General features: G+C 42.5%; 1 protein-coding gene across 4 annotated transcripts in view; it reads right to left on the bottom strand.

Annotated features, from left to right (window-relative positions):
• SCUBE1 (signal peptide, CUB domain and EGF like domain containing 1) overlaps positions 1-21,831 on the bottom strand; it is a 295,284-nt gene that overhangs the window by 210,453 nt on the left and 63,000 nt on the right. For all 4 annotated transcript variants that reach the window (XM_074936783.1, XM_074936793.1, XM_074936801.1 and 1 more), the window contains exon 4: positions 3,859-3,993. In XM_074936783.1, coding sequence (XP_074792884.1) covers positions 3,859-3,993 — 135 coding nt within the window. The remainder of the gene's footprint in view (positions 1-3,858; positions 3,994-21,831) is intronic.

The following is a 21,831-nucleotide window of genomic DNA, read 5'->3' as shown; positions in this document are numbered from 1 at the left end:
CATTATTTATGGCAACAGACTCACTCCTTGTCCTTCTCCCCCCCGAAATGAGAAATTTAAAAAACTTTACCTTCATTTTCGCATCTTTATCCCCCAATGTCAGCTCTGTATACAGACTCAGCTCTTGTTTCCATGCTTGTGCAGGGCTTTTTGTCTGGAAATCCAGTATTCCCAGTGGTCTGAATCCCTCCATGCTGCTTGTTTGCTCTGTTTCTAGCTGCTGCTTTATTTTCTTGTTAATCACACGCTCTTCCTTGCTGTGAGTCTTACTAACAGTATTGCCAACCTCAAATGATCAAAGATCATGAGTCACACCCCCAAAAGTCATGAAACTGCCCCCCAAATCATGAGATTTTTTTTTAAAAAAAGTGTTATATTGAGTTGTTTGGCTGGTCTTTTGAGTTTTGAACTCACCATCCAACCCCATGCAGGTGTGCAACAATTTGTGTTGCCCAGGATCCCAAATTTATTAAGGTGATTTTGAACCCTGCTTCAGGAGCTCTCAGCCCCACATCTGCCTGTCCCCCATCAATTCCACCCCACATCAGTTCAGCCCCCACCCCCACGTCTGCTCCTCCTGCAGCTCGTCAAACACCTTTCCCGGGTCTGGGGAGGGAGTGTGCTGCAGGGGGGTTATTTTCTCTCCCTTTCAATATAGGGGAAGCAGCTCCAGAGATTATTCACCTCCTTCTCCTTCCCAGGCCAAGCGTTGCAGCAAGGGAGAGGGGAAGTGCTGTCGCTCACATGAGGGGAAGGGAGAAGAGGGAGTGGAGCTATCCTGAGCTGCTGGGCATTTTCTGCTTCCTCCTCCCTCTCCTCTGAGAGTGATGTCAGCTGCTGGGAGGTAGTGGGGAGAATTCTGCCTGTTTCCTGTAGCAGCTTTGATTGGCTGCTCTTCACCAGGAGGTGGAACTGGTGGGAAAGCAGCCAATCAGAGGGAGGTTTCCCTAGGCAGAGCTGAAATTTGAGAGAGAGCTGGAGTTTCTCACATCACACTGAGACTGGCTCTCATCCTGGCCAAACTTGCATGACTTGCAAAGAAATCCTAGGAGCTGTCAACACTGCATTAGACTGACCACTGCTATCATGTTTTACGTACCACATATTGGCTAATAACATGAGAAGACTCCATCTTCTAAAACTAAACTGGCTGTTTACTAAGAGAGCTATTTACAGAAGTGCTGCAACCATAGTGAGCATTCCAGCCACGTGTGCACAGACTGACTTTCTGGTGCCTCTTCCAAACTCTTCCCTCCTGCAACCTTTGCTCTCCCCTCCAAATTCCATGTGGATTGCTACAGCTCTGAATGCCAAATCACTTAAGCATGCACGTAACTTTAAACCACATGAGCCATACTGACACAGCTGAGGTCAGCAGCGACTCTCAAGCTGGACCCCCATTAATATAAATGAGAGAAGGCTGCAGGCTGGGAAATCTCTGTGAAGGCTCAAGAGCTTTGGGGTATATTCTCCCACATCTGAAATAGCCCAAATCCAATGCCTTTCAGGGCACATTGCAAAGCTTCTCTTTTTCACCAGACATTTGAAAATGGTGGGAGGAAATGTAAGAGCTCGAAATTGTTTGAGTGGGGAATGAGCTTTGTTGTGGATTATCTTTAAAGCGTGGCACATACTATGTACTTTTAATTGATATCAAAGGTGCCTGAAATGTATGGATAGGCACCATTTTAACATTTTTACATAGAAGTCAATGGGAGTAATTGTGTTTAAAATTTACATCCATGCTTAAGTGTTTGGACCGTTGTGCTTGGGTTGTGACTGGAGCCTACATACTGATGCTGGGTGTGGGAAGGGTCGAAGGATCCTTGTTTCCTTCTCCCACTAACCCATGTGCACCCACGTAAGTGTAGACACATTCTAGCACTAAAGAGGTCTCTAGTTAAATACTTTGATAAAAGAATATTTCTTCTCTGTTTTTTCCTGAAGTTTTTATATAGACACCCACAAGTGATACAGACTGAAAATAAACAATATTCCTAAGGTTAACAGCTTATATATTTAATGGAAAGAATCTGATATATTTCTCACCAGGCCTGGTTACTGTTTGCACTTCAGCCAGCTTGGACAATGAAAACAGATCACTCAGTTTCATTTCCTGGTTCTAATGTGCTAGCCCAATGTGTTTGTGCTTGGGTTCACAGTGCTACAGAAAAAAGTTTACTTTTAAAAAAAACCTGACACTTTATTTTTGAAAAGTCATAGAGCATTCGTGTCATGATACATTTTGTAACTGCCTCTTCCCCTCTTATTTCAGACCCAAAATAATTTGACTGTGTTGCTTTAATTAAATCTTATTTCACACATTCTTTATAAACAAGCTAGCACAAACACACTCACCCCACACATTTTTATTATGGGTATACCTCAGTCACCCTTTAAATCAGCTTCCCCAGTCCTCCTGCAAACTAAGAATCGTCCTCACCATAAAAACTCACTATTTCCCTCAATAAATCTACTTCATATAAAAATCTTTTGCCTTCAGAATCTCATTTTTCATTTGTTTCATTAGCTTCCATCTCGGATATCTAAATTCCCTTTTATTACAGCTGGGAATTTTTATAATGTGCAAATTGAAATAATGACTGTATTGCAGCACTCTGCAAATGGTTTTCATTAAGCTTCCAGCTACTATTCCTTGCTCTGTTGGATATCTTTGTGTCAGGGTTACTTTATGCTGGACAGAAATTTGAACAATTTATATTGAACAGAACGACTAAAAACCTACTAGATAACTTTTAAAATGCATCGGCTGACGGAGCTTAATTGCAGGTTCTCAAAATCAAAGTGCTTTGGTTGCTTTAAACTTGACAATCATTTTAAAATACAGAGAAACAGTAATTTTCTGGATTGTACATATTTTTAAAATAAAAAATATTATTTATCTCTGCAATTCTAAGTTTACAAGCACACTGTAGAGTTTTAAGAAAGTTCCTCCTGTTAGACTATAAGGTTTCAGTTTTCTGTTAATATAGTGACTAAATTCACATCCTACACTCAGTAGGAACCTCTGGTTAATTACAGTGACTTAAAATAATTCAGACACTTTTTGTATGGCAAGTGGAAATTTAGAGTGGTCATTTTGTTGACCAGACTCATTTTGCTGCTTTGAGACTCACCATCACCTCTTTTTAACTGAGTTTACTAGAATATATTCCCACTACTCTTAGGGTCACCAGAAGTCTGAACGATCACATTAAGAATCCATTTAATTGCAAAGATTTATAGTTGTGTTGCTCTCTTTTTCCCTTCTGCACCCAAGCTTATCTTCTGTGTCTGAAATTTACAGGAAAAAGAGAGGAGATTGCTCCAACCAAAATCATCACTAGATTATGACCACAGCTATATGGAAAATCCTTGATTTTACAGATACTGGCGATCAGCAACCAAAAACTCAAGCAAATTCAGTGGGCTTCTGGCAAAAGAAGAGTGTGTATAATTTTCCAGATAAATTAGCCATTTGTTTCAATGTAAGTTTTGGTACCACAATGCCTAGGGTGGAGGGTTACCATTTTAAATGGCTTCTCTGTTCTAATGGTCAGTAGTTTTACATTCCAGATATTACTATTTCATATCAAAATCTTTTTTCCCCTGTCTTACTAATGAATCTGCTGCCAGTTTAGACGGCTGCATAATGAATCAGTCAAGATCCTACCAAAAAAACCCACCAACCCATCAACAGACATATCTCACAGAAATCTATGGATACAATACACTCTCCAACTTCTATAGCACAATGATTTCCAGAGATCGGAGGAGAAAATTATAAAGAACATAGTTTCTGAATATTTTATCAACATGGTTACTCCACTGAACATGTCTCCAAGACTGAGCACTTACCATTGGAGCGGTGAATACAGGTGTGCTGGTTATCACTCAGGAAAAAACCCTCCTTGCATTGACACTCATAGCTGCCCATTGTGTTCACACAAATCTGTTGGCATCCTCCATTGTTATCCAGACACTCGTCAACGTCTAGGGGAAAAAAATGAGAATGTAATATCTACACACAGACTGTATGTTTAAAATAGCAAGCATCAACCAAAAGGCACTCTGTAAATTAATCTAATGCAATTTAAATGGACACTATTACAGTTAATCCAAATTAATCCATTTAATTCTTTTTCTCACATCACAGGTTTAAAGTTAACATTAAAAGAACTATGGGGGGGAGGGCGGATCCAGCTTAAGCCATGATGCATTCTGAGTTGCAAATTGATTTCCAAAGCACAATGAATGTTAACGTTCTAAAGAGCTGTGACCCCATCTGCCAAAAGTAGTGTTGTGCTCTGTCATTCCCTATCCACTTGGAAAGACATACTTCGGGCCTACAGTAATTTCTATCAGGGTAGCAGGCAAACACAAAGGGCATTATTGGGTGAAAAGAGTCTTTACAGAGTTCTGGTCTTGAACAGAACAGCATGCTTCAATTACTGAAGTCATAACCTCCTACTTTGTCCATTTGTTTAATGTTGTTTAATGAAAGGAAGGCTTCTTAAATCTAAATGTTCCATGTCTGTATTGTCATTTTAACAGGCAAATATATAAACCCACAAAGTCAGCATTAGCTACTGGCTGTTTTGAGGGTCCCTTCTCTTCTCCTCTCCTCTGAACCCCCCCCATCACCTCCCTTTGGCATTAAGATTGCTATACTGTTCTGTTTAACAGAGACATGTTTTACCATTAGGAGAACACTGACACTAAGTACTCCTTTTCTTTTTGCGATATACTCAGTGTATCTGACCTGTATTCAACCTTGCAAGCACTCTCATCTTTTGCTCATAAAAGATTGCAGAATATCCCTGTTCCCAGTTAACTCTTTGGAAAATAGAGTCTCTGCCACACAGGAAACTCACAATTTGTTCCTTTTGTGAGGCATTGCAAACAACCAGCCAGATATTTCACAGGAAGTGCCAACATTTCAGAAAGGGACAAAAACTATAAACGCCTCAGCAGGGTTGGCATAGCTACTGCAGTAATTATTTCTTCAGGGAAGCCAATGGTATATGAAATTACCAGACATGTTGCTTAGGCAGGTACACTGCATCCAGGAGATTTGAAATGCTAGAGAAACCTGAATGGTAATTAATGCTGCAATGCACGGCTGGTTCAGCCATCCCTGCTGAGCCTGATGACCTAAGACCATGGGGATCCACCTATGCGAGTGTGATGTTTACTGCACAAGCTCCAGCACTATATAGGATGGTAAATGCAGGCACAGAGCACTGTAATGAGGATAACTCAAGCTCTAGAGAGTAAGAATGTCTCCTCCTTTATCGTTGACCAGCATGGGAACATGCAGCAAGTTTTCCCCCCCTCCCTTTTACCAGGAAACTGTGAGGCAATATTCTCCCAAGTTCCCCCCACAAACACTGCCTACCCCTCACCATTCTCAACATGTTATCACTTCCTCTTGTCCCTTTGGGAGACTGAACCTCTTTAGCAGACACATCAGAGCCATTTGAGGAGCACATGAGGAGAGACCATCTGAGCCATTGGAGCTGGGAGGGGAAGGAGCAGTCACATGACTTTGCAAGAGACTGCATGTGCAAGTGAATAGGCCTTGTGGCAATAGTAATGTTAATATTGATACAAATAGCCCTAATTCAGTCTACAGAGTTTGGATTAAATTTCTTCAAAATTATGTATTGGATTGTAGACTCGTTAGCTTAATGCTAACTGGAGAAAAAAAAATCTCACTTGAGCCATTGACAAAAACAAAATTTTGCTGCGAAGTGAGACGTTTTCCAAGTGTTGCCGTCCATATTTTCACAAAACAACTTGAACAATTGCCTTTTCTTTCTGATGAATAATTTGAAACAAATGCAATATTTTATCAACATGTTTTTCTGCTCTTGACAGTAAAATCTGACAATTTACCTCTTCTGTAATGAGACTGCCTCATTTACCACCAACCCCTACCCTTTGTATCTGAGAGTTAACGTTAACACAGTTCAGATTCTGAAAACAACTGGAGAAATTTCTAATAGCAAAATGCTGTCAGCTACTTGCACCAAAACGAGCTCAGTGGTTTGAGCACTGGCCTGCTAAACCCAAAGTTGTGAGTTCAATCCTTGAGGGGGCCATTTAGGGATCTGGGGCAAAAATTGGGGATTGGTCCTGCTTTGAGCAGGGGGTTGGACTAGATGATCTCCTGAGGTCCCTTCCAACCCTGATAGTCTATGAGACCATTTGTAAAAAACAAAGACAAAGGAGATGATTTGAGTGAAAGGGAGCAACTTAGCTCTAGAACATGCTTACTCCCATACCGTAGGAACCTGCCCCCTGCCCCCACTCTGAGGGTGTGATTGCCTCATACACTGTGTAGCATTGGTTTGTCTCTCTATTTAGGCTCTCCTTCTCTTGACCCTTTGCCCTAAACTCAGATCAAACTCATTTTAATATCCCAGACTGTGTGTCGGATTAGATAGCTAACTAGATATAGATATACATATAACTTTGTTTTGATATCTTGTACTGTACATTATCAGTTACTGCTGATTGTTCTAGAGACCATAAACTCTCATGTTAGGGCTTGCAACAAGGGGCGGGAGGGAAGGAGGCTGTACCCACTTTTCCTTTATGGCTAAATGAGGTCCCAAACCTATTTTCTGTTATAAGGGTCATGATTTGGCAAAGGTTGAAAGGCCCCTGATCTCAGCAGACTGGCTCCACTCCCTGCTGATGGATTGTTTCTTATTCACTGTGTGAGGAATCACTCTCACATGAGCTGATCTCAGGCACCCCATCACAAGTACCTGCTCCAATCCATTGGGAGAGCAAGGAAGATGCCAGGTGGGGAATGAGGTGGCAGAGGAAGGGGGTAGTGGTTTTAGGGTACATGTATTAGGCTACAGTCCCAAATGACTACTGCTCTAGACCTCTCTACCATAGGCACTACTCTTAAAGGCCTCCAGGAGTATAATCCACAAATGGTCACAGAGTTATGGCTAGAACAGTGGGTAATGCAATGTCCGGAGTGGCACTGTGTAGGCAGTCACTCTAGCTATATGGCAATGGCCAAAGGCAGATTGAGTACCATGCTCTAGACAGGCCCCAGCTCACCTCACCTCCGCTCCGCCTCCTCCCCTGAACGCGTCGCCCCGCCCTGCTTCTCCGCCCCCTCAGGCTTCCCGCGAATCAGCCATTCGCACGGGAAGCTGGGGCAGACTGGGAAGCAGGCGGCGGCTTCACACTCAGGCTCAGGGAGGTGGAGGTGAGCTGGGATAGGGGGGTGCAAGGAGGGCCGCCGGCGCCGCAGCAGGTAACGCGGGGGGGGGAGGATGCAGGGGAACTGCTCCTCGCCCCAGCTCACCTCCACCACCCTTGGCCTGAGCGGGAAGCTGCCGCCTGCTTCTCAGCCCCCCCAGGCTTCCCGCCAAACAGCTGATTCACGGGAAGCTGCGGGCGGGGTGGGGCAGAGAAGCAGAGTGGGGCAGCGCGTTCAGCGGAGGCGGCGGAGCGGAGGTGAGGTGAGCTGGGGCTGAGCGCGGGGTAGGGGTCGTGGGGGGGGGTGTCAAGGAATGCGGGGGTGGGGGGTTGGATGGGGCAGGAGTCCCGGAGGGCGGGGGTGGGCAATGACCCCCTCGTGGGGTGAGGAGGGAACCCATTGTTAAGATTTTGGCAGCTCATCACTGCCTAAACCCACCAGATATCTAGACCTATAGTTAGCAGGCATGAAGTCATATTTAATAACCTGTTTAGATTGGACCAGGGGTTCTCAAACTGGGGGTTGGATCCCCTGAGGGTTATTACATGGGCGGTCGCGAGCTGTCAGTCTCCACCCCAAACCCCACTTTCCCTCCAGCATTTATAATGGTGTTAAATATATTAAAAAGTGTTTTTAATTTATAAGGGAGTTGTACTCAGAGGCTTGCTATGTGAAAGGGGTCATCAGTACAAAAGTTTGAGAACCACTGGATTAGACCTTGTGCATGGTTTGGATTGTGGGTTGAGGTGGAGGAGTGTGTGTGTGTGTGTGTGTGTGTGTGTGTGTGTGGTCATTACAGCTGATGGAGTATTTTTTAGTAAAACCAACAAACATGCTTCTGGCTTTTCAATTAATGCATCTGCTAAACCTTTCAAAGTATCCCACCTGTACTGCAACCATGGCTAATTCAGAGTAGTTACCATGTGAAGATGGCACACCTGTTTCAGCCAGTGTCCCCAAGGGCCTCGTTTTGAAAAATAATTCTGATCAACCATACTTTTTCAACACACTCCAGGAAAAAAGCCAACAATCAAAGGACCTCTAACGTCAACCTCTAATGTCAATCCCATCTGAGACCAAAACCACAAGCTTGCAGTGAAAAGAAATGGAAACAAACTAGGCAGACTGATTGTCAAGGGATGTGCATCCACTCCCACCCCATTCTTTTTCCTGGAGACTCTCTTCTCTTCCTTAAGAACATAAGAACGGCCATACTGGGTCAGACCAAAGGTCCATCAAGCCCAGTATCCTGTCCTCTGACAGTGGCCAATGGCAGGTGCCCAAAGGGAATGAACAGACAGGTTATCATAAGTGATCCATGCCCTGTCACCCAATCCTAGCTTCTGGCAAACAGAGGCTAGGGACACCATTCCTGCCCATCCTGGCTAATAGCCATTGATGGACCTATCTTCCATGAATCTACCTAGCTCCCTTTTGAACCCTGTTATAGTATTGGCCTTCACAACACCCTCTGGCAAGGAGTTCCAGAGGTTGACAGTATGTTGCGTGAAAAAATACTTTCTTATGTTTGTTTTAAACCTGCTACCTATTAATTTCATTTGGTGGCCCCTTGTTCCTATATTATAAGAAGGAGTAAATAACACTTTCTTATTTACTTTCTGTATACCACTCATGATTTTATAGACCTCTATCATATCCCCCCTTAGTTGCCTCTTTTCCAGGCTGAAAAGTCCCAGTCTTAGTAATCTCTCCTAATAAGGAAGCCGTTCTATACCCCTAATCATTTTTGTTTCCCTTTTCTGAACCTTTTCCAATTCCAATATATCTTTTTGAGATGGGGCAACCACATCTGCACACAATATTCAAGCTGTGGGCATACCATGGATTTATATAGAGGCAATATGATATTTTCTGTCTTATTATTTATCCCTTTCTTGATGATTCCCAACATTCTGTTCGCTTTTTTGACTGCTGCTGCACATTGAGTGGATGATTTCAGAGAACTATCCACAATGACTCCAAGATCTCTTTCTTGAGTGGTACCAGCTAATTTAGACCCCCCTCATTGTAATATGTATAGTTAGGATCATGTTTTCCAATGTGCATTACTTTGCATTTATCAATATTAAATTTCATCTGCCATTTTGTTGCCCAGTCACCCAGTTTTGTGAGATCCTTCTTTCTGAGTTTCTGCCTTATGGCAACATTATCATAAGTGTTTAAGTGACACAGGAGTCAAAGTCTCATTTTCAAAAGCGAGTAAGTCCCATTGACTTTCAGTGAGAGTTAAGCTCCTAAGTCACTGAAGAACTTTTGAAAATTTTACTCTAAAACTTTTTCTTTAAAACTTTTGGAACATGTCTTTCAGAATGCAGCTTTTGCCACTGTAGCACTGTGCAGCAGAGAGATGGATTGCTGGTAGCAGTCGTGCAGGACTTCAAGATAGTTTAGCAAAACACAACACAAATTCTGGGGGAGAGGGGCGCCTTTTGGCCTTTAAGAGAAATGGGAAGAGAAGTTTGGGCCTTAAAGTCAGTATTTTCTGAACCTCTTTAGTCAGGAAGTTGGTCTGTAAATCTCATGAGAAAAGGCCTTCCTGAGGTGGAAATACTGCATATAGCCAGTGATGAGCTGCCAAAATCTTAACAACGGGTTCCCTCCTCACCCCACGAGGGGGTCGTTGCCCACCCCCGCCCCCCAGGACTCCTGCCCCATCCAACCCCCCCCACGTTCCTTGATGCCCCTCCAGGACCCCTACCCCATCCACCCCCGTCCCCCGACTGCCCCCAGAACTGGGCAGGAGGGTCTTGTGGGCCACTGTAGTGGGTGCCCACCCCTAAGAGCCAGAGGCACCTGCCGGGGGGGTGAGGTGGGGAGTCCCGGAGGTGCTTACCTGGGGCGACTCCCAGAAAGCATCCGGCAGGTCCCTCTGGCTCCTAGGGGCGGGGGAGCATAGCTGGGGGGGAGCAGGGGGAGAGGCTGCTCCCCCCACTGATCACATCAAAAGCGGCGCCTTAGGCACCGACTCCCTGGGTGTTCCGGGGCTGGAGCACCCACGGGGAAAATTTGGTGGGTGCAGAGCACCCACCGGCAGCTCCTCACCCTGCGCCCGGCCCCAGCTCACCTCCGCTCCACCTCCGCCTCCTACCCTGAACGCACTGCCCAGCTCTGCTTCTCCGTGCCCCTCCCTGCCCATGGATCAGCTGTTCGGCAGGAAGCCAGGGAGGGCTGAGAAGCAGGCTGTGGCTTCCCACTCAGGCCAAGGGTGGCGGAGGTGAGCTGGGGCGGGGAGCAGTTCCCCTGCACACACCCCCCCGGGTTACCTGCTGCGGCGCGAGCGGCCCTCCTCACGCCCTCCTGCCCCAGCTCACCTCCGCCTCCCTGAGCCTGAGCGTGAAGCCGCCACCTACTTCTCAGCCTGCCCCAGCTTCCCGCGCGAACAGCTGATTCGTGGGAAGCCTGAGGGGCGGAGAAACACGGCGGGGTGGCGCGTTCAGGGGAGGAGGTGGAGCAGAGGTGAAATGAGCTGGAGCCGGGGGTGGGGTGGGGAACTGCCGGTGGGTGCTCTGCACCCACCAAATTTTCCCCTTGGGTGCTCCAGGGTGGAGCACCCATGGAGTCGGCGCCTAAGGCACCACTTTTGGCCAGTTAAATTTAGAAACCCTTTTAGAACCGGTTGTCCCTCACAGAACAACCGGTTCTAAAAGAGCTTCTAAATTTAACAACCTGTTCTACCGAACTGGTGCGAACCGGCTCCAGCTCACCACTGGTGGTATCCTCTTTCCACCTCCCTGTTCCACTCCTCAAGAGTGCACCAATGTTGTTGTGCAGTAGGCGTCCTGGAAGATCTGATTTCGAAATGACATTGGAGGTACGGAGATTAAATCTGGAAGTGGCTGTGGGAGTTGAGCAAATGGCATTAGGTTAGATGTCTTAGACAGCAGCTCCTGCTGAAATGTTCATATAACAGGTGAGAAGTTTGTTAAGGTAAGAGAATGATGGATCACACCAGCTGATGTGGTTATGAAAGAGCAAGAGGTTTGTAAGTAAAATAATTGCTAGCCACATTTATTGGACCATCTTTACAAAATGGAAAGGTAGGTATTAGGAGCATGAATGAATGAGAAAGGGACATATCTGATTGTGGATGTGCAATAAGCATATCTTCAGGATGAGAGGGAATAGATCTCGCAGAGATTTTAAGAGCATGGCCAAAATTTTCAAGCATATGTACATAAAGCTAGACACCTGAAAAAATCTGGCCTCTGGATTACAAAAGGGAATGTGACAAAAGTGGAAAAGAACCATTGCATTAAAAGGAGAATGAAAACCGATGAGCTCAGCATTTAGACACCACGGTGATAGAAACTTTACACAAAGGATAGATCAGATCAACAGATAACATGCACTTCAGAGGGTGGGAAAAAAAAGCTACAGCTGTGAATGCTTATTAAAATATAACTTTAAAAACAGAAAGTATGAAAATTGCCATACCCTGCAAAAGCCAAACAAGTTTTGCAGAAAAAGGGAGAAATAAGAAACACTGATAATTGCATCAGCTGGCAACTCATTAGTAATCTGGTTATTCCATCTTTCATGGATCCTTCTAATTAGGAATAATTATTCTCAACATCAATTTACCTGCAATGGCTCTATGTGGGAACCTGTTTTTCCATTTCTTTTATTCAGTTTCTTTTAATGCTTTTCCTCTTCTTTTGGTGTGTGGTGGCAATTAGATTTAGCTGAAAAGTTTGTCTATATAACACAAATTCTTTAGAAAAGAAAAAATGCATTTACCCCTTCAAGGGTTTCTTTTATCTTAAAAGTGAAAACACATCTCTAAGATGGAGAATAAATTGCACAAATGTATCAATTAACTGTATAGACTGTACGTTCTTTGGAGCTATCTTTTTATTATGAAGGTGTACAGCCTCTAGCTTAATGGGAGCTTGATCCCATGATGTGTCAAACAGTATCCCATCTTCTGTAAATGGTGTCATTTATTGAGCTTTAATTATTTGTCTGCTCCACAGTCACTGATGTAATGTAATTGGGTTTTCATTTGCTCTCACAGTCTTTGATGGAAGCACTTGAATGTGGGAGCTTAAAATTCGCTTTCTGGGACTGTTTGTACAAATACATTTGGATTTCTCAAATTTCCATAGAAAATGAAACACAGTAAGGCACAAGTGTGGCTGAAGCAGATGCCTTTGAAAAGCAATAACTTGAGGGAAGTTTTTAGTGGTATTTATCTAGTTCTAGTAATAAATCATCATCTCTATTCTAATCAACAAAAAACATCGCTTTTGGAGACTATAAATGCAGCCAGACTGTCTGCTCAACATCCAAGGCTAAGATAACAAACCAGTTTTCCTGAATCGCTCCCAACCTGCTGTGCTAATATTTGGGTTATTCATTATGGTATTTTGTCCTTAAACTGGAATTCCAAGAAAACAATACAATGAAAAAAAAAGTTTATATCCCCCACCCTGATTAAAAAAAAATCAAATATCTTTCCACTCTCCGCAAATGTAGCTGAAGCCTGTGTTCTGTCACAACAAGGAATAATTTCATTCCCTTCTATGATGTCTGCCCATTTACTGAACAGAAATAAACTGCCTCAATGCTATTATGCCAACAGAGCACATAGGTCAAGCCTGATGATGTCATTTCTTTCTTTCTCATAAACAATCAGGCACCACAATTTGCCCTTTTAAAACATCAAAACACTTTTCACAGCTTTTAGCATTTCCAAAATAAACACTAGAGCTCACTAAAATGACATTTTACTTGAAGCCTCTATACTCTTGTTAATCATCTCTCCTTTTTACACACACACGTGTCCCTTGACAACACTGACTGAACAGAATACAATTCCCCAACAGCTTTTCAAAATAAGTTAACCTGCTCTTCTTGCAAAATATTTTAACATTTACCTGAATGGATGTATTTGACACTGCTCCTTTCTATCCATGATGTCCTTTACTACTATTTAGTAAAGGCCAATAGTCTCAAACCTGGGTGCCCTTAAGTTTAGGTCCCGAAATCCATATTAGAGGCCCACACATATCTAAATAAAAGATAGCATATGCCTGCAGTTCCCTTTGATTTCCATGGGATCTGGTGGTGCCTAGCACTTTTGAAAATGAGACTGCTTCTGTTCAGATGCCTAAGTATGGATTTAGGAGCCTAACTTTAGGCCCTAAGGTTTGAAAATATTGGCCAAACAGTAATCTGTGGACTAAATTATACCAGTTAGGTTCAGCAATATGCTGGGTATGGAATCAGACCAACTCATGGAAAGCTTGAGGAGGGATCATGTTAGCTGCCCAGTCTTCATGTCAGGTCATCTTTTGTGATGGTCTTGCCTCCTTGCTATGTCCTTCGGGCAACTGTTACCTCACACATACACAGAAAGCAGTTCCTATACTTCCCCATAGCTTCTGATTGCTTACACCTTTCTTACATCTGCCCCTAAAGCTCACCCATGCCAGGATCATGAATAATATGGTTGTGTATGTTTTCTCTACTGCTGATGTCACAATATCGTATCCATCTATATTCTGTACTTATCTGTCATATCAGGCCTATATTTGACATCAATATGACTTCATTTTGAACAAATTTAAACACAAATCTAAAGGCTTTGATAACAAATCTCTCTGACACAGATTCCCTAACTATAAAGTAGGCATAACAATACTTTGTGCAATCTTCTTATTTAAAATATTAAAAAATAAATACATAACTAGAACCAGCTCCCTCCCCAATTTATCGTTTTTGGGTGGGTATTGACATGGTGCTCGGAGGTCTGGAAGGTCCAGTGGCTACCACACCAGATGTTCAGCCTCTTGCTTCCCTGACCTGGTGGCAGAGATTCCTGGTTCCTGGCCTTAGGCCAGGAATCTTCTGGCCTCCACTTGCATTTCAGCTTCAGCCCTTAAAGAGGTGTGAGAGGGAGACCTGGGCCCTCCCTCTCCACTGGGTCCCAGCCCAGGGCCCTGTGTGAAACAACACTGTCAGGGTCCTCCTGGCAGAAAGTCTAAGTCCACAGCCCTGGGCTATTTCCTATGTCCTTTGGAAGTGACCCTTATAGTCCAAAAGGCTTGCAGTGGCTCTCCTGGAGTGGTGCCCCCTTGTGGACCTTTTGTGCCATCTTGCCCCAGCCTCAGGTCCCTCTGGGAGGGGATGGATGTAAGGCTGGAAGGGGCGTAAATACACAATGCCCTTACAGTCAAATAGTAAAATTCACTGACTTTTGGGTCATCCCCAGACTCCTCACGTGTCTCTCTCTCAGTCAGGGACGCAGTGCTTCTCACCCTGCAGCTCTTCTGGCTGTCCGGGTTGTAGAGAAGCTCCCCTCACATAGAGAGGCAAAGCTACCTCCCACCTCTTTGCCAGCCAGCCCTTAACTGAGCCAGTCTCTGTCTTTTTCTTCTCCCTCCTGGCCTGGCATTGGCTGCAGGTATGGGGGAAGGGGCAGCCTTAGCTGAGCCCAGAGACTCCTGCTCCTCTGTGGTTGCTCTACTCCATCACAGTGGGGTTTTCAAAAAACCTAATGTTATTAGTGCTCAGCTCCCAGTTCTGCTGTCAGGGATATAGTGCCAAAATAGTCAGGACAGCCAGGATAGGGCTTAAAAAAAGGACTGTCCCAGCCAAAATGGGACGTATTGTTACCCTAGTTAGGGTGAATTGAATTGAACTGAATTGGAATTGAATTGAAATGTTTTGTTTCGGGTCAGTCTGACATTAATCTGTGTTTGCTTGAACGGTCACAAAGCCTCATGGAAGACATAGTTTAGGTGCAAAGTGCCCATTTTCCTTTACGGGCCAGATGGGGGCCTGTTCCATCGAAGAGAATGTGGAGGTGAGGTACCCGAACTACCATTCCCATGAGGAACCATGGCAGCTCAGGCAAACACAGATTAATGGCAAACCAATCTAATTTTTATTCAGTTCAATAAAGTAAAGTGGAATATTTCTACCTGTGAATTTTGAAAAAGGTTGATTTCAATCAGAATTTTTTTGGAACTTTTCTACAAAAAATGTTTATTTCTACTTTTGACCGCATTCAGGATGTTGTGGAAAGCGAGTCACACCATCTGTTTGGTTCAAGCAGTCTGTTTGGTTCAAACAGCATGCAGGGAGAGGGAGACAGAGATGGTCACACGCAGGTGCCACCCTGGTCTCTATCTGTCCTGCCCCTATAATACCAGTCTTATATAAGTCCAAATCCAACCAAATGATACATTTCCTTATTAGTTACTTTTCACTACTCAAGCATTATTAATAAAGCCTTACAAGGAGATAACGGAAAGACAGTTTCATAATTAGCACTGTGCTGACGCACCTTGTTATTATCAAGATCTGCGGTTTGCTGTGGCAGCATTTTGACTAGGGACTTTTGCAGGGTGGAGGGTGCATATAATGGACAGATAGAGACTCTTCCGGAGGCCCTTTGGTTCTTTTCTAGTTAGAGATTGGCCTAGTCCATTATCTGGGTCAAGTGCCACAGTCCAGCATACGCAAATGCTTTTAGCTTAAGCCAAGTCTTACAGGATACAGGCCTGTAGGCCTCTTGCGTTACAGCTCTTGCATATGTTGCATTTAGTGCATAGACTATGCCGCAGAATGGGAATTGGTCAGGTCAACAGTAATTTCCCCCACAAGGATTAAAACAAGTTTCAAAATACCTGTCTAGTGGGGGGAAATTCCGGAATTCCAATTTTGAACCAGCTCTAGTTATCATATTGGCAAAATCCAGTAGCAATGTCCAATATACCATAGAAAGAGTTTTGAATGTGGAAAAACATTTTTTGGTGACAGGGGTGGAAAAGTGAGTTGCCAGTTGTAGCACAGGATAGTGGAAAGAACCTGTTTATGGATTTCTTCAATTTACAAACTGTTAAGGAATTTTATTCCAAATAATTTGACTATTTAAGACACGGTCTGAAAAATGTGTTTGACTGCTTCCTTAATTTACATGTGTGTAAGATTTACACACTGTAAGTACTAAACCAATTATTTATTTCACATTTCAACAGAAGGATGATAAAGTGGAGATCCAGAGGGCAAGTATGTGCTTTTTAGCAAGTAGGAAAAAGGTATTGACCATTCCCACAGATGAAGCCGCAGCATTGGTAATGCCAAGCAGGAAGAGTGATGATGTTAATTGATATTAGGTTAAACTGAATTTAGAAGCAGAGATTCTTAATAACTGGGCAATCCCAGATGCATTGAAAGAATGTGGCTTTTGATGAAAGACATTTGGGACAGCATGGAAACCATTCCAACCAGGTTTTGTTAGATATATAAGGAGCACTAGATTATACTTTAATGGTATATGCTATAATATAATATGATAATACTTTAACTTATATGCTCCCCTTCATATCTGCAAGGGAAAGGGAGCAAGAAACCCAGACAATATCCTTGCTGGGAAGTGAGAGTGAATGAGTAGGGAATGCTGTCTCCACAATAAACTGCCTTGTTCCTGCCAACTTCACAAACTCCACATCTGGGGAAGTGGTAGCCCGAGGACCCATTTTCTCATTCTGTTCAGGTACAACGCTGCATCCCAACAAAGCAAAGTTACAAAGTCCATATTTCTAAAACACACAGGAGGCCAGATCCTCAGCCAGTGTAAACTGTCATAGGTACAGTGGAACTATATCAATTTATGCCAGCTGAGGATCTAGTCCAGAATTTCCAGCCGCCTACATATGAATAACCTGCATAAGAGATTATTCAGGCTACAGTTGTGACTTAAAAATAAAATCAAGACCTTTCAGGATAAAAGATACTACCTACGTGTTAAAAATTTTTTTTAAATGTAAAATGAGACATCATTCACTTTAATTGTGCCCTCTGTTACACAGATACATGCTGCTAGAAATCTTGTTAGAACTCCAACGATGTGGCTTTTCCAGCTATTAAGACCTCAGACAACATTTAATTCAAAAATGCTTCCATAGGTATAAAACATTTAGACACTAATTATGGGTGTGTTGCATTACAAACTAAATGAACAAGTTTAGCTACCTGTAGTTCTTTCAAAGAGCAGTTGGTGTTGGTATGGTTGATATAATTGAGGGTGTTGTCATCCACTCAGCAGCTAAAAGACACTACAGTAGCATCTGCATCATCCCCTCATGGAAAGTGTTAATGAATTTAATAGGGATGAAAGGAATATGCTTATATAGAAATTGCTCTAAAACATTTATAGAATTTAACAGATTTATATCTTTCCTATTGGTATCTTGAATCCCATTTGATGAAATTCTATAGCAGGAATATAATTCTTTATTTAATTTTGTAGGATTAAAAAAAAAAACTAATTAAAAGCTAAGCATTTTCTATTACTATTGTAGGAATTTTCCACAAGTGATTGATTGAAAGATAACAGATTTCAAACCGATAAAATATATTTTTTAAAGCAAAACAGATAATTTACCTGCAGAACTCATTGCCATGAGATACCACTGAGTCCACCAGTTTAGTAGATTTTAAACAATGGATTATGTAGATCATGAGAACATCCAGTGTTACATAAGACGGGAATAAATATTTACAGGGGACATAAATCACACGGTTCATATATAAGCCAACCTGTAATTGGCAGCGGTTAAGAAGAAACACTCCATGGGCAGGTTATTCCAGTATGGGATTTCTTATATCTTCCCCTGAAACATCTGATATTTGTTGTTTTCTGGGACAGAATACTAGACTAGATGAATCATTGTTCTGATCTGGTATTGGCAAATACTATGTTCTTATGTCTGATTGGCCACAGCCAGTTGCTGCCACATCACTCCTTGAAGTACAGTCATGAAGATATCATAGAGTAGTGATTTGGTGCGCACATGTTAACTCCAACTTGAGAACTAAAGCTGTGTGAAATTACAGTTGCCATTCACTGGAACCTTCTTACTTTTGGTTCATGTAGACTTGAACCCCTTCAGTTTTTCATCTGAAGTTTTGATTTCAAACTCACTTAAACTGAAACTCAGTCCAGCCCCCCAGTGTTCATGTGATTTCACATCACAGGAATAAGCTTTACATGCTTTCAACATGCAATCATAAATAAACTTGTGAGACTGGGCCTACAGTCACTCAAAATATTCCACTGAAATCAAGGGGAGTCTTTCCAGTAATTTAAAACCTTTGCACTTTATCACATCTTCCAACTGAGAATCTCAAAGCTTTTCACAAACATAAATTAAGACTTGACACTCAAAGGTAAGTATCACACCCATTTAACACAGAAGAAAACTGAATCAGAGAAGATAATGCCCTGACCTTGCAAGGGGTTGCACGCATAAGAACATGCTGGATTGGGACCAGAGTGCTTAGCCTCTTGCAGGATCAAGTGCTAAATGACTTGTGCCCTCCATCACAAAGCAAGCCCCTGGTACAAAGAATTCAGATTATTCGACTTCCTAACCTGTTCTCAAAGCAAGAGGCCATGTCTTATTCCATAAATCAGTAATGGGATGTACGGCTCAATGTTGCCTGTCATATTAACACTTTTTATTGCATCTCTGCCTAGTTTCAGAAGCAGTTTCTCACTTACCTCTTCAACATAAATGAGAGACAGAGTTAAACAAATGAAGTTTTGCAATGCTTCTAAAGAGCATTAAAAAAAGAGTTGAAATTCCCAGTTGAGTCTAAATATAGCAGCACGTAGATTTTATCATAGTGAATTCAAAGACTTTTTTCTTAATATAAAGCTGAAATGCTAGACACAGTGTCATTAGTTTTCTTTTTCTAGTATTTATCTAAAAATGTTTTATAGCTACTTTTATATTGCACTAAGTAAATAATAGAAAAGATTATCAGTCCATATTTATACCATTTCAACCTTGAAAAAAATTGTACATTTTTTCTTTTGTAAATTATAATGCTTGTGATGACAGTACATTAGGAATACTTACAAAAATCAATTTAAACACAATTTTTGCAGTATCACAGACATTTTTAAAAATCCAGACATATTTAAATAATTTGGGTTATTTTATTTTTAAACCTGCTTTAACACTGAAGAAAAACAGATGTAGAAGCCTTATTAGATCACATACCTCCTATATTATATTGTTTTTAAATGTATACCACAGAGTCCTGGAGTTTTGGAAAGGCATCCCTATTCCCATATCTGCAAAGGGTTATCATATGCTCCCTCAGTTCTCATCTATATAATAAGACTCTAGGAATGTGTGTGTGTCACCAGGGCCGGCTCTAGGTTTTTTGCCGCCCGAAGCAAAAAATTTGCTGCCCCAGGCTCCGAGAGCGCAACTGCCCAAGCCAAAAAAAAAAACGATGGCCAGAATGCCGCCCCTGGAATTGTGCCGCCCCAAGCACGTGCTTGCTTTGCTGGTGCCTAGATCCAGTCCTGTGTGTCACTCTGAAGGCTATTATGTCTGTAGCATCAGTGTGAAGATATTGAAACAACTACTAGCACGGTTGAGAGCTCTTTTTGTTCAGAATTTCACCAGATTCAATCATGACTGAGATTCCCGATTTGTTACCATCCAATCTCAACCCTTTTGAGTTTAAGAAGTATACCTGTGCAATGTACAGATTCAGTAAGGCACGTATCTATGTCACAACAAGACCATTGTGATATCAAATGCAACTCAACTAGTCACGAACCTTACTTTACAGCTTATTTACATGCAATAATTTCATGGGTTGTATGAGGGAGACTGCACAGATGGTAGATTACTTGGTCCAATTGCCTTACCTATGTACCCAACTGCCACCCACACAAATCAACACAAAACTCCCAGCACAACTCCCCTAGAAACAAATCAAGACAACCACTCACACAACAACATGAACAGCATAGGCCAGAGGTTGTCAAACTTTTTTTGCTGGGATTCCCTTTGAAAATATTTCAGGCTGTAATGACCCCCCCCCCCCCCCAAAAAAAAAGTGACGACCTCCCCATACCATGCCACACTTACTTCTCGCTGCTACTGGGCGTGGCACTGCCTGCAGAGTTGGGCACCCAGCCGGCAACCGCTGTTCTCCAGCCACCCAGCTCTGAAAGGCTCGGATTGTCAGCCCCGCGCATTGTTAACAGCCAGAGCCCCAGCATGTGCAGGGGCTGACAGCTCGTGACCCCTCTGTAATAATCTCACAATCCCCAGTTTGAGAACCCCTGGTTTAGGATATCACCAGGTCCAGTCATCAGTGGTCCTGGGAGAACCAGATGGAATGTTGGTGTCCAAGATTCTGTGGCAGTTGGTATGTGACAGTTGATCAGCGGTAACAGGTACATGGGGTAACAAACAGGTGGTTGTGCCTCCAGCAGGGGGCAACTTTGTGCAAAAACTTTGGGGATCATGTACAAACAGCAATGTTGCTCGCTATAACACAGCACAAGGAAACCAGAGCCCCCATTTTCAGCTTTTTTACATACATGACTTTATGAATTACACTTGTGTGACAGCATGGGATTTCAGTTACTAGTTTATTTACAGTTATGTATATTCAGATTCTTTCCAGATTTTCCATATATATATATATATATATATATATCAATCTCTGCAGCCCCTTAATCATTTCTTTTTGTTCTTCTCCAAAGTCCAAAGTCCTTCCAATTTTTTGAACCATCATTTTGATACTGTCAAGTCCAGAAATACATTTATTTGTTTTTAGATCTTACCTGTAGTCTTCCAAATGCCATATTAAAAGGTGTTATCATAATTTTGTCCATATGTTTGTTTTGGTATCATTAAGCTAGAGAATTCCCCCCTTTTAGGATAATGTTATATCATGTAATTGTATATGTTTCCACTGTATAATGCATAGTGAGATACTGCCATTTCTTTGCATAGAAAGGGTCTGATCCAAAGCCCATTTAATCAGTGGGAAGAACCCAACTGACCTCTGTAGGATTTGGATTAGGCCCAAAGAGTTTTAGCCCTGATCTTACAATATGATCCAGTCCTTTACACCTGCACATAGTCCTAGCGAAGTCAGTGGGACTCTACATGGGTGCACGAGTCCACTGTGTGCATCAAATTGCAAGAACAGGGCCCTAGAAAGAGTAATAGAAACCAAGATTCTGGCCTGGGACCTGCTTAACAAGGGTATTGATCATTATATTTTACTTTTAGTGCTCATCCATTTTAGGACTTAACTAAACAGAGAGTTAGTGACGGCAAGCTGGCGTGTAAATCTATAGTGCTCTAACTGCCATGTTGATCCTACTACCAGACACTAGATGGTCTGCAGTGTGCTTTGATCTACTGCAATTTGAACTACAGAACTTTTGAAGTTAGTGAGTGTGGCATGCTAGTTCACTGTAGATGATGCCCCAGCTTGCTGTACACTAACTCTTTGTTTAGACAAGCCCTTAGAATTTTGCTGCCATACAGCTTCTGGGTTCTTTATTTATGATAGGCTGAGATTATGACTTCCTAGTTGTCATTGACCAAGATTTACTCTATAATTTTTATTATTTCCTCATACCTACAACATTTACAATTGAGCTGACCCAAACTCACTCTCGTTTTGGTATTTTTTAGGTCTCGGTGGATGAAAAAAGCAAGCAAATAGTAAATTAACATGCAAAGAAAGATCTGTCACGTAAACACAGGTGGCTAGTTTGGGGTGCCCAAATATTTAAGAGGTGCTCA

Source organism: Natator depressus, chromosome 1, assembly GCF_965152275.1.
Source record: "Natator depressus isolate rNatDep1 chromosome 1, rNatDep2.hap1, whole genome shotgun sequence".
NCBI lineage: Eukaryota > Metazoa > Chordata > Testudines > Cheloniidae > Natator > Natator depressus.
This window is presented reverse-complemented; position numbering and strand designations above follow the sequence as displayed.